Below are 12,769 nucleotides of genomic sequence, written 5' to 3'. Positions count from 1 at the left end.
ATGTATGTAAATGAGACAGCTATACATTTTGAGTACTAATCTGTACTTTTTATAAAAGTTGCAAATGTTCTTTCTTGTCTTTAAAATTTTACATGGTGTTTTTTATTGTGTAGAAATTTCATTTACACATTTCTCCTAATATTTTCATAGGAGTTCTTAATAGGAGTTTTTAACCTTCAGTTTTTAAACCATTTAAAATATGGTTTTACGTATTGTGTGCGATAGAGCACTAACTTTATTACTATTTTATATAGATAGCTAATGTCCCAACACCCTTTACTGAACAGTTCTTTTTCCTACTGCTGTGAAATAGCACACTAATCATATTCCAAATTCCCATATGCTATTCTGTCTCTCTACTGTTTCAATGTTTTTCAAACTTTTTATAGTGCTACACAAAGTAAGGAACAACTTACCTTGTAAACTGATGCACTACCATGCATGCACCCACACGTCAAGCAACACCCACACCTAACAGATGTGTTACACTTGATAATTTCTCTTTTCTTACAACCCGTTAAAAAACAAATCTGGTGGTAACTACCAAATTTATTTCCTGATCCACTAATAGTTTCCAACTTGCTTCTGAAAAATTCTGCTTATTTATTCCATTAATTTTCTAGGTGTTTTCTAGCAGCACTAACAAATTAATATTAATTTTTGAAACATTATACTTTTGTTCTTTTTTTTTTGCGGTACGCAGGCCTCTCACTGTTGTGGCCTCTCCCATTGTGGAGCACAGGCGCCGGACACACAGGCCCAGCGGCCATGGCTCACAGGCCCAGCCGCTCCGCGGCATGTGGGATCTTCCCGGACCGGGGCACGAACCCGTGTCCCCTGCATCGGCAGGCAGACTCTCAACCACTGCGCCACCAGGGAAGCCCCTGTTCTTTTTTTAAAAGATAACTTTTCCTATTTCCTGGACTTTTACTCTTTCACGTGGGTTTTTTGTTTCTAATCAAGTTCCATAAAAAATACTTTTTGGATTTTGACTGATTTTTCACTGAATCTATAGATTAATTTGGGGGAGAATTAGTATTTTTATGATACTCTATTATCACCTGTGATGATTTAGATCTCATTTGACTTAGGTTATCTATTATCGTTAAATTTTTCCATATATATATATAATTTTTAATAAAGACTGTATATAATTAAGATGTACAACATGACTATATGGATATATATATTACTACAGTCAAGCAAACTAATTAACATACCATCTCACAGTTATCATTTTTTGTATGTGTAGAATGCACTTGAAATCTACTGTCTTAGCATATTTCCAGTGTTCAGTACAGTATTAACATAACACACAGCAGGTGTTAATCATATTTGTCAAATTGTACATTATATCCCTAGTACTTATTTATCTTGTAACTGGAAGTTTGTACCTTTTGGCCACCATCCAGTTTCCCTTCCCCTCACCCCTGCCTCTGGTAACCACAGATCTGATCTCTTTTTCTATGAGTTTGTTTTTGAAGTATAATTGATTCCACAACACTATGTTAGTTCCTGGAGCACATTTTAGTGATTAGATATTGCTATATATTTCAAAATGATCACCACTATAAGTATAGCTAAGTCTATACCATCTGTCACCAAATATGTTACATTATTATTGGCTATATTCCCAACACTGTACATTTCACATTTGTGACTTATTCATTTTGTAACTAGAAGTTTATACCTCCTAATCTCCCTCACCTATTTCTCTCAACCCTATACCCACCTCCCCTCTGGCAGCCACCTGTTTGTTCTCTGTATCTGTGACTCTGTTTCTGTTTGGTTATGTTTGTTCATTTGTTTTTTAGATTCCACATATAGGTGAAATCATACAGTAATTATCTTTCTCTGTCTGACTTATTTCAGTTTGCATAATACCCTCTAGGTCATTCATGTTGTTGCAAATGGCAAGATTTCATTCTTTTTTTATGGCTGAGTAATATTCCATTGTGTGTGTGTGTGTGTGTGTGTGTGTGTGTGTGTGTACACCACATCTTCTTTATCCATTCATCTATTAATGGGCACTTAGGTTACTTCCATATCTTGGCAATTGTAAATAATGCTGCAGTGGACATAGAGGTACATATATCTTTTTGAATTAGTGTTTTTGTTTCCTTCGGATAGATACCCAGGAGTGGAGTTGCTGGATTGTATGGTAATTCTATATATAATTTTTTGAGAAACTTCCATAGTGTTTTCTGTAAGGGCTGCACCAATTCACATTCCCACCAACAGTGCACAAGGGTTCCCTTTTCTCCACATCCTCACCGGTACTTGCTATTTGTTGTCTTTTTGCCCAATAGCCATTCTGACAGGTGTGAGGTGCTATCTCATTGTGCTTTTGATTTGCATTTCCCTGACGATTAGTGATGTTGAGCATCTTTTCACATGCTTGTTGGCCATCTGTATGTCTCTCTGGAAGAATGTCTGTTCAGGTCCTCTGCCCATTTTTTAATCAGGTTGCTTGTGTTTTTTTAGAAGATGTTGGGGGTAGGAGTTTATTAATTAATTAATTTATTTTTGCTGTGCTGCGTCTTCGTTTCTGTGCGAGGGCTTTCTCTAGTTGTGGCAAGCGGGGGGCCACTCTTCATCACGGTGCGCAGGGCTCTCACTATCGCGGCCTCTCTTGTTGCGGAGCACAGGCTACAGACGCGCAGGCTCAGTACTTGTGGCTCACGGGCCTAGTTGCTCCGCGGCATGTGGGATCCTCCCAGACCAGGGCTCCAACCCGTGTCCCCTGCATTAGCAGGCAGATTCTCAACCACTGCGCCACCAGGGAAGCCCCTGTTTGTGTTTTTGATGTTAAGAAAGGTCCATATACTCTTTTTTTAACATCTTTATTTGAGTATAACTGCTTTACAATTATGTGTTAGTTTCTGCTTTATGACAAAGTGAATCAGTTATACATATACATATATCCCCATATCTCTTCCCTCTTGCATCTCCCTCCCTCCCACCCTCCCTATCCCACCCCTCTAGGTGGTCACAAAGCACCAAGCTGATCTCCCTGTGCTATGCGGCTGCTTCCCACTAGCTATCTATTTTACATTTGGTAGTGCATATATGTCCATGCCACTCTCTTTGTCCCAGCTTACCCTTAAATTTTTAAGAGAGTATTTAGACAGAGGTAAATTACTGTATGATTTAAAGAACATTCTTTTTAAAAGTGTAGTTCAGAAACCGAGCAAATGGGTATGGTCTTGGAAATGTCGATGTCACGGATGTTTTTATAACATTCTAAAACAGCAGAAATGCATTGCAGTTGTGGAGTTTTGGGGAAGTTGAAACATTGTCCATTGAGTTAAATGGACACATTAGTTTTCTGGCTAACCAAAAAATATTTTAGTATTAGGGATAAAACTTTCTACGTATTTTTGATGCTTGTGATTTCCTGACAGGAAGGAAATCAGGCTGCAGAAGCATCAGCAAAGTATAAAAAACAGTGAGATAACAATTAGGGCTTGGAGGATGGCTTGGCAAGAAGAAAGGTTACGTTGCGGTTTTAATAGAAGCACTTAGTTGAAAGTATGAATGTTTAAAATATGTTGATCAAGGAAAAAATATTTTTTCTTTTTCATTTATTTTATATCTCTATGAAGTGATGGATGGTCCGTAAACTTACTGTGGTAATCATTTCATAAGGTATGTAAATCACAACATTATTCTGTACGCCTTAAACTTATATAGTGCTGTATGCCAATTATATCTCAAACTGGAAGAGAAAAATTTTTTTAAATTAAAAAAAGTTGATCACATCATCTATCATCACATTGCTAAATTATAAATTTGTTTCATCTTCTTTTAATGTTTTCTTTCATTTAAAACCTTGGTTCAGTAGTTTGAAAGTGATGAAGAAGTAAATTTCACTGTCATGAGCATTTCATATCTTTGAGAGTTGGTTGTGAGAATCTGGACTCAGTCACACCTAAATTTGAGATTCTCTGCTGTTATTATCTTGATGCATGGTTTTGGGCAAGATAGTCGACCTCTCTTTGCCTCAATTTTCTCATCTATGAAATAGTGATGAGAATAATGGTACTTACCCTGTAGAACTTCTGTGAAGATTAAATGATATAATCAATGTATAACTTTTAGCAACATACATGATAACTTTTGTTATACTACCCAAATGAGATAAATGGTGATAGGGAGGAAGTGTGTAATTATTCAGCAATTACTATATTACTAATACTTTTCTTATGATAGTTCATTTAATCCTTTCTACTATCTTATGAAATATGTATTGTCCCATTTTATAAATGGGGAAACTGAGATGTTCAATAGAAATATACTTTGTTTTGCCCTGTAAGTAACCTCAGGCACAGAGCCCCTGACATTGGGCTGCTCTCTTGTGAAATGGGGTAATAATTCATATTCTAACTTAGGAGGCTCCAGTGAACCACATCACCAAGCAGAGCACAGTGCCCTGGAATCACCTTCTGGAATGTTAATATCTCTATACTGTTTCCTGCTAGGGGTGATAATGCAGCTACATCTCCCTGCCAGTTCTCCCCAGGAAAGTTTGTCATCAGCCTCACGAGGTGCCAAAGAAATAATGCAAGAGTCAAACAGCCTTTTCTGGGTGCTCTGACTGCCGGAACCTCTTACAGCTCCATGCACTGGAGCGAGGCCTGGGCCTCCTCGTTCTGAGCAGGGGAACCCTGCACGAGTTAGACTTGGGTTGAGCAGCATCCAGCAGGAATCAGCGCAGCTCAGACCTAGGGAGGAGACTCACAGACGTCTACAAAGATTTTATTCCTAAAGCAGAGTTTTGCCAGATGTGAAAGAGTCTTTTGTAGAGTTGAGTGATGGTCCACCTACCACATGTCCTAGGCATTTTGACCTCCTGAGGCCTCGTCTTTCTTTATAAGCTAAGCTTTCCTTTCATACACAAAGCAGGAAGATAAACCAAACCAGTTCAGTCTTCAAAGGAGCCATGCAGTACCAAAAAAAGGCTGTAACTACTATGAGCAGAGACTGCAAAAATGCAGACCCCTCCATATGCATGGAATCGTGCAGTGTTCGTCCTTCTCTGGCTGCCTTATTTCATTGGGCCTGGTGTCCTTGGGGTTCATCCATGTTGTGGCATATTGCCAAATGAAGTTCCTCCTTTTTAAAGGATGAGGGATGTTCCATTGTTTGTATATACCACACTGTTTTTGTCCATTCATCCATTGACGTTTGGGTTGTTTCCACATCTTGGCTATTGTGACATGATGTATCTAAAACAGTCAAATTCACAGAAGCAAAGAATAGAGTGGTGGTTGCCAGGGGTTGAGGAGGGGTGGGAAATGGGGAGGTATTAGTCAAATGTCTAAGTTTCAGTTAAGCAAGGTGAATAAGTTCTAGAGATCTACTGTACAACATCGTGCCTACAGATAAGAGGGTAGGTCTCGCGTTAGTACCACTAATTAAAAACCCAAAAAAAGTATACTTTTTTTGGCAAATGAAAGGTACCTAATCAGAGTAGAATAATAATCTGAGTTTTACTTTAGAAGGACAACTTTGGTGTTGTTAAAAAAAACATGTAGAGGAGGAGAAACTGTAGCCAAGAGAAGTTAGGAAGTCATTTTTCTCATCCTGGTGAAAGGTAATGAAGGTGTAGGGGAGGAAAAAGTTTTCCTTGACCCTCTTAGGGTCCCTAACTGGGTCTGAAAATTAAACTGACAAACATAGTTTAACAGGATTAAAGCATACAAATTAAGTTAAGTTTTATGTGACACAGCATCCTTCATAAGGAGAGGAGGACCCAAAGAAACAGTTAAATCTGAGTATTTTTATGCTAGGCTTGATGAAGAGTGGAGAGTCGTGGGAGAATATGATAGATCAGAGAGTATGAGATAAGTGTAATAAACTGGGGGAAATTTAGCAAATCCTATTTGTTATAATTCTTCTATGTGTCCCTTTGTCTGTGGAGATAAGGATGCTCCTTTCCCCCAGCTATAGAGAAGGCACCTCTCCCATGAAGGTTTTATGACCTGATTCAAGGGAGAAGCACAGGGGGAATGTCAGAGTGACCTTTCTGCTTCTGCTATTTTCACAAACTCCTTCAGCTTAAGACATTTAGTATACCAAGGTGCCATATTTTAGGGATAGCATGTTCTCAACCCCATCAAAGCCCTACAGTAAGAAGAGTTAGAGACAACTGAGCAAATCTGATTGACATTTCAGAGGTAAGAATCGACTGAATTCTACTGGATGTGATTTAATCTTAGGGGTCAGGGGAAGAGAAGGCTAATGCATCTCCCTCGGATATTTTGAGTTTGAAGAACCTTTGGGATATCTAGGTTTAGATGCTCAGTAGGCAACTGGAGCTGTGGGCCTGGGGATCAAGAAGGAAGTCTTGAATGGAGCCAAGAGTATTACAAGTAAAGGATATTAGAAATAATAGTTGAATCCAACATGGGAGTGTCAAACAGAAAAGTAAAGAGACCAGAGAGCAAAGTCCCAAGGGAGACCAACATTTAGGGGTAGTTGGAAGAATTGGTGTGGCTAGCAGAATGTTAGGATCATGAAATGGGAGTGAAGTAAAGGGAATTTCTAGGAGTCGGTAGTCTCTGGCAACATCTGATATTTCAGAGACATCAAACAAAACATGAGCTCTGAAAAGAGGTCATCAGGTTAAATAGGCCATTTTTAACCCAAGAGAAAGCACTTTCTGTAATGTGGTAAGATACTAGAATATGCCATATTGAAATGAGAACATGGGTGAGGACAGAGACTGTGTGTAGAAAACTCTTAAGAAATTGGCTAACGAAGTAAATTTCTTTGACAGACAGGACTAAGTTTTAAGGCTGTCATAGAGCTAAAGATGAAGTGAGGAAAATTTATAGAAAACAGAAGCTCAGAACCAAATACAGCAGATCTTGAAACATTTTCTCCTATTACTAGTACCTCGTATAATTTCTGCATGTACATATGCTGAAATGTATAAATCCCTTCAGTTTTACTGACTCAATTTTTTTTCCCTGTATAATTGAATTTTGTTAAGGTCTTCCCATAGCTAGGGTTTTTGTTTTGTTTTGTTTTACTTTTTGGGCATAAAATTAAATTCAGCAATTTTAGAATTACACGAGCGGTTATTTCAAGCATGTGCTCGCAAAGCACTTCACACTAGTTGTACTTCACTGTTGGCAAAACTTTGCACGTAGTCATTGCTTAAGGAAGCACTTTTGTGAAGTTTTAAATGTAATTAAAAGGGATGTTATGCTATTTTAAGTTCTATTTTTTTTCTTGCTACATTTTGGCTCTGCATTCTACTTTTAATGATACTATGCTATTGAGCGTGAGATGGAGACATGTTTATATAATGCAGTGCCCTCTCCCAAACACAGCCCTTTCCTTCCCATTAAAAGTAACCATCACTGTTCTGATTTTTGTATAGTCACTTCCTTGCTTTTTAAAATTGTTTTATTACATAGGGGTACATTCCTGGGGCGCAGTGGTTAAGAATCTGCCTGCCAATGCAGGGGACACAGGTTCGAGCCCTGGTCTGGGAAGATCCCACATGCCACGGAGCAACTAAGCCCGTGTGCCACAACTACTGAGCCTGTGCTCTAGAGCCTGCAAGCCACAACTACTGAGCCCACGTGCCACAACTACTGCCTGAGTGCCTAGAGCCCATGCTCTGCCCCCTTCCACTTTACTTTTTGTTTTTTTTTTTGGACAAGATTACTTCTTAGGTAGTGGGGTGTTCCTCCTCAGGAGACACACAATTCTGTTTTTGAGATGATTGCAGTAGTTGATGCAAAATGACTGGATTCATGATTCACCAGGGTTTCCTGCATCATTGTACTGTATTTCTATGATTTCTTCATTTATTTGCTGGAATTCTATAAACAGAAAGTTATCTTCCTTTATTATTTGGTTACCAGTGGTACATTTAGTATAGGAAGAGCAGTGTGCTTACTTGATATTTTTTTCTTTATTTACCACTGTTCAAAATTTTAAAAAGCTGGCTCTAAGTTGGATATATATATCAATATCTATATCTACATATTTATATATAGATATATCACCTAATGGCTTTGTACTGATATTTCAAATGCAGTGAAAATTCAGAACTGCAAGATGTTTATTTAAATTCTTCTGTCTCACGACTGTATCTTTATCCCATCCCTACAAATTCTTAAGGAGTAAGAAGACTGGGAACGATAGAATTAGTATATCACACAAACCCACATTATATACAAAACTTCCTTGTAGTAACTACCAATAACATGATTACTGAAAGGAGCTGAAACAGTCACTCCTTTCTCTCCTTACTAGTTTGTTTGTTTCTACGGTTGTACTGTTTCTACACTGTCAGAGCACATGGCACTTCTTTCAACAGTACTCTTCCCCCTGTATCCTTGTCAGCTAGTGAGTTTAAGCAGATTAAGATCACAGCGTTAGGCTTTTGTGATTCCATTTTTGTTGTAACAAAACTTTTCTTCATCTGTGCCTATGAAAGAAAATAATAAAGGGAACTAAATATATGTTACAGAGGAATAATTCTTCAAAGGAATGTTACATTAGGAAACTGTTGATGTAGCACTGTTGTTACATTAGGAAACTGCTGATATAGCCCTATTGTTGATTATTTAAACTTTTTTATATCTTGGATTTCCCCTAAATGTAACTTTTACAACATCTTTTTGTTTGTTTTCTTTTGTGGTAAACAGAACATTCCAATATGCCAGTCGAAAAAAATATCACTTTAGAAAGGCCTTCTAATATAGAACTCACATGCCAATTCATGACATCTGGAGATCTGAATTCAGTAAATGTGACTTGGAAAAAAGGTGATGAACTACTTGAGAATAACTATCTCATCAATGCAACAGGAAGCATCCTGTATACCCAATACATGTGAGTAAACAAAATTTTAACCTGTATGGCTAGATGAAATTAAATTCTAAATATTTTCCTGAATGAGCATCCTTTCCTTTGCTGTCACTTGAATGTTATGCTAATATTCTAATTTGCACATTTACAAATTTTTTTCATCTTTAAATTTTGATTAATGGCTGAGTCTTTCATTTTCATTAAGGAGAGTTTTTTGAGAACTAAGCCTGTATTAATAACTTAAATTATCTTTAGGTTCACCATCGTTAATAGCGAACAAATGGGAAGTTATTCTTGTTTCTTTGAGGAGAAAAAGGAACAAAGGGGCACATTTAATTTCAAAGGTCAGTACTAATAATTTGTAGAGTAATAACTTTAGCATTATATTCTTAGAATTCTAAATCCTCAAATTTGTTGGGAAGAAAATATCTAGTTTTTGTGCTGAAATAAATCTTTACCATTATGTAAAGGTCTTGGATCTTATGCCATCATCTAAAATCCTGTTGTGTTCACAAAATAATTGTTGTAGAAAATAAACAAATAAATCCTCAATTTTTAAAATTATTATTACAATACTAAAAATACAGCTGAAAAAAAGGCATCATGTGCTTTCTATTGAATCATAAGTGGTGACCTTGAAAATGGAGCTTCACAGTGTCTTCCCCAGTGCTCCCTCCCCCAGTTTAAAACACAGGTTTTAGTTTGAAAGATCAGGCTGCCAGGTTATTTGTACCTCTTTTGTAGCAGTCTCTTGAATTTATTTATTTATTTAGCCCTCCCAACTCAGACCTTTTATAATACTCCTCTAGGTGTCTGAGTTATTGCATTCCTAGACTCTGAGAATATGCTTTGGTGTTCTGTATCAGTGGCTCCAGGACTTGGGATTTTAGGAACCCATAAAATTTAAAAATAATTTGGAGACGCACAAAGGTTGCCTGCTTTTGATTTCATCAAGTAAGGACAAACCCCAGAATGTAATCCACAGTTCTCCCCCATAGGAAAAAATAAACTCAAAGTATTTTACTCTTACCATCATTAAACCAAAACTTTAAAGGTCTCAATCTCATAATAGAGACTAGTTGTTCAAGTTGGGTAATTATCTTCATGAAAAACCCATATTCTCTGATAGATAAGTGAATGTCACTGTCCCTGATGGTATTTGGGAAATGCAGTCTGTTGCCATATTAACTATCTTGGGCTTTGCTTCACAATAATTTACCAGCACACATGAGAAATTGTTTACTTTTTCCTAAAAATTGTGAAATCCAGCTAGCTGCTATGACAAAATACGAATTCTATCCCCAAAGTCCCATCAGTAGCAGAATGGGCTGACTCATCACTGCCATGATTTCAGATGGTCCCCTCCTTCATCCCTCCCTATAGTCCCTCTGCACTCAGACTCATTTCCTTCCTGTGGTTTTATAAATATTCCTACTGGGTAAATATAATAAATCCTTGTATTTATGCACTTTGGTCTCTGCAAAGGCAGAAACTATTATCATCTTTTGATTATTTTGATCATGTACATTCTCTTTTAACCTTCTTTCCTCCATTTGCCAAATTTAACCTAGTGAAGGATAGATATATCATATACATTTCCTTCCCTTATTCCTTTTCTTAACTTCCCTTTTCTTTTTCTTTCCTCAGTCTTTTTCTCTTGCCCCCGCCTTGCCATCCTAATGAACTAACAGATACTAAACACATGGACACACATACACACACACAAACACACAATCCTAGTACACATTTTATGTGTCTCTTTTAAATGTGTAAAGAAGGCCTACAGGTCTTGAGGAAATACTCATCAAATCTTGAGGCTCAAAGTGCCTCCAGGAGATTCAACTTTAAAAATTGCTTTGGGCTTCCCTGGTAGTGCAGTGGTTGGGAGTCTGCCTGCCGATGCGAGGGACACGGGTTCGTGCCCCGGTCCGGGAGGATCCCGCGTGCCGCGGAGCGTCTGGGCCCGTGAGCCATGGCCGCTGAGCCTGCTCGTTCGGAGTCTGTGCTCCGCGATGGGAGAGGCCACGGCGGTGATAGGCCCGCGTACAGCAAAAAAAAGAAAAAAAAAAAAAATTGCTTTTTCCCCTCTTCTAAATAGCACTGTTTTCTAGAAATATGTACTAGTCATGCCTGTTCAAAGTTTAAATATCGAATATATTACATTTTTTCTTATTAGCACTGTTACGATAAATTACTTAAATTATTACTTGTAAGTGATCATTCTAGTCTCTAATGTGAAGATTAACAGAAGCATTTTAGTTTTCAGTGTACTAATAAATTTAATGCCAAGTAGTCTTAAAGAAGGCCTCTTGATCTGTATCCATTTTGAGTAACTAGGTTGATGCTGGCTGGTGTCAGAAGCACCTACACAAGGTCTAGGTTTGAAATCAAGTGCTTGAGGAATGCAAAGAGCCACTGAATATTTACTTTTTTTCTTTTTATAGTTTTCTTAAAGCAGTTTAGTTCAGTTTATTTGTTTTAAATGCCCACTTAACAATGTAACTTTTAAGTATGTACTATATCTTAAAGATTTTTATACAGTTAGTAAGTTGGGCCCTTCCAGATTTTCTTTGGTAAAATAATAATTCTCTTTAATTTATCTAAGTTGAATATTGCTTGGAGGAATCATTTCATTTGAGTACAATTTAAAGGCATCTGCAGAACAATTCATATTATAGTTATTATTTAATTAGATCTTGTAAGGCTTCTAGAATGGTGTATGTTTTTATTTTTACAAATATCCTATTTTACTCTTTCTCCACATGGATTGCTTATGGCTTTTCCTAAGAAGAGGATTATCTGTTCAATTGAGTGTGGATGAAAAGGCTGTTTTATCCTCCCTTTAAAATTGAGCCAAAAAAAAAAAATTCTGCTATCGATCACATGAGTCAACTAAAGTGCATGAGCCTGAGTCCTCAGAACAATTTATCAGCAAAGTCCCTCCTTCTGCCTTTATGGGAACTGGTTGATTTATTACTACAAGATTATAAAAGGGCCTCAACATCACTGATTAGTACAGTGTGGAAAAACCTGCTGACTTTGTGTGTTTGGCTGTTGATGACAGTACAGGGAGAAAGCCAAAGTCACACTGGAAGCTTGCAACTGCTAATGTCACTGACTGCCTTTCACCAAGAAAGATGGGTGGTGGTCTGCAACGTTTTTTAGTAGTAGGTCAAATATTCTGAGGTAGATGCTGAAAATTTCTATAATAACCATCAATGTTAAAATCTCTTAGTAAAAAGATGCAGAAACTTAGTTGGTAAAGCATAAGTAATAGGACATAGAACTTCTTGGAAGACATGGTGAGATTCTGATAGTACCAAGTGCTATGAAACCTGCCTTGGCCCAGCCATCTGGCCTCACTGGGAAGCATCCAAGGAGTCAAATGGAAGAGCACAGTAATAGAATCAGTTTGAACTTAAGCTTCAAACCCCAGTGCTAAAACCTAGTTCGCTGTCTTTGACTATATGGAAGAATCTTTTTCCCAATTTGATAACACCTAAACATCCTTGAGCCAAAAATGACACAGGCTAATGTTTTCTAGTCCATAAATATGCAAATATAAATCTCTAAGATTTACAACTCCATAGGGTTTTCACTTTCACTGAGTAGTTCCTAGACCTCATCTTCCTAGACACTAGTTTGAATCAGCAATTTCACCATCTTTAAACTTGAATTCTTTCAACCCCAAGATTTTGTGTGTCCTACTTTATCCAGAGTTCCCGCAGCAGTGAATTCCACCATTCTGTCTTCCAGGTCACTTATCTGTTCTTCTGCCTCAGTTATTCTGCTATTGATTCCTTCTAGTGTAGTTTTCATTTCAGTTATTGTATTGTTCATCTCTGTTTGTTTGTTCTTTAATTCTTCTAGGTCTTTGTTAACCATTTCTTGCATCTTCTCGATCTTTGCTTCCATTCTTTTTCCAAGGTTCTGGATC

General features: G+C 37.5%; 1 protein-coding gene across 1 annotated transcript in view; it reads left to right on the top strand.

The window, feature by feature from the left end:
• EMB (embigin) overlaps positions 1 to 12,769 on the top strand; it is a 47,132-nt gene that overhangs the window by 14,899 nt on the left and 19,464 nt on the right. Inside the window, exons 3-4 of the mRNA XM_079916601.1 lie at positions 8,670 to 8,856; positions 9,088 to 9,176. Coding sequence (XP_079772727.1) covers positions 8,670 to 8,856; positions 9,088 to 9,176 — 276 coding nt within the window. The remainder of the gene's footprint in view (positions 1 to 8,669; positions 8,857 to 9,087; positions 9,177 to 12,769) is intronic.

The sequence above is a fragment of the Stenella coeruleoalba genome, assembly GCF_951394435.1.
Source record: "Stenella coeruleoalba genome assembly, chromosome: 3".
NCBI lineage: Eukaryota > Metazoa > Chordata > Mammalia > Artiodactyla > Delphinidae > Stenella > Stenella coeruleoalba.
Note: the sequence above shows the minus strand (reverse complement) of the source record. Positions and strands in the feature narration are given on the sequence as shown.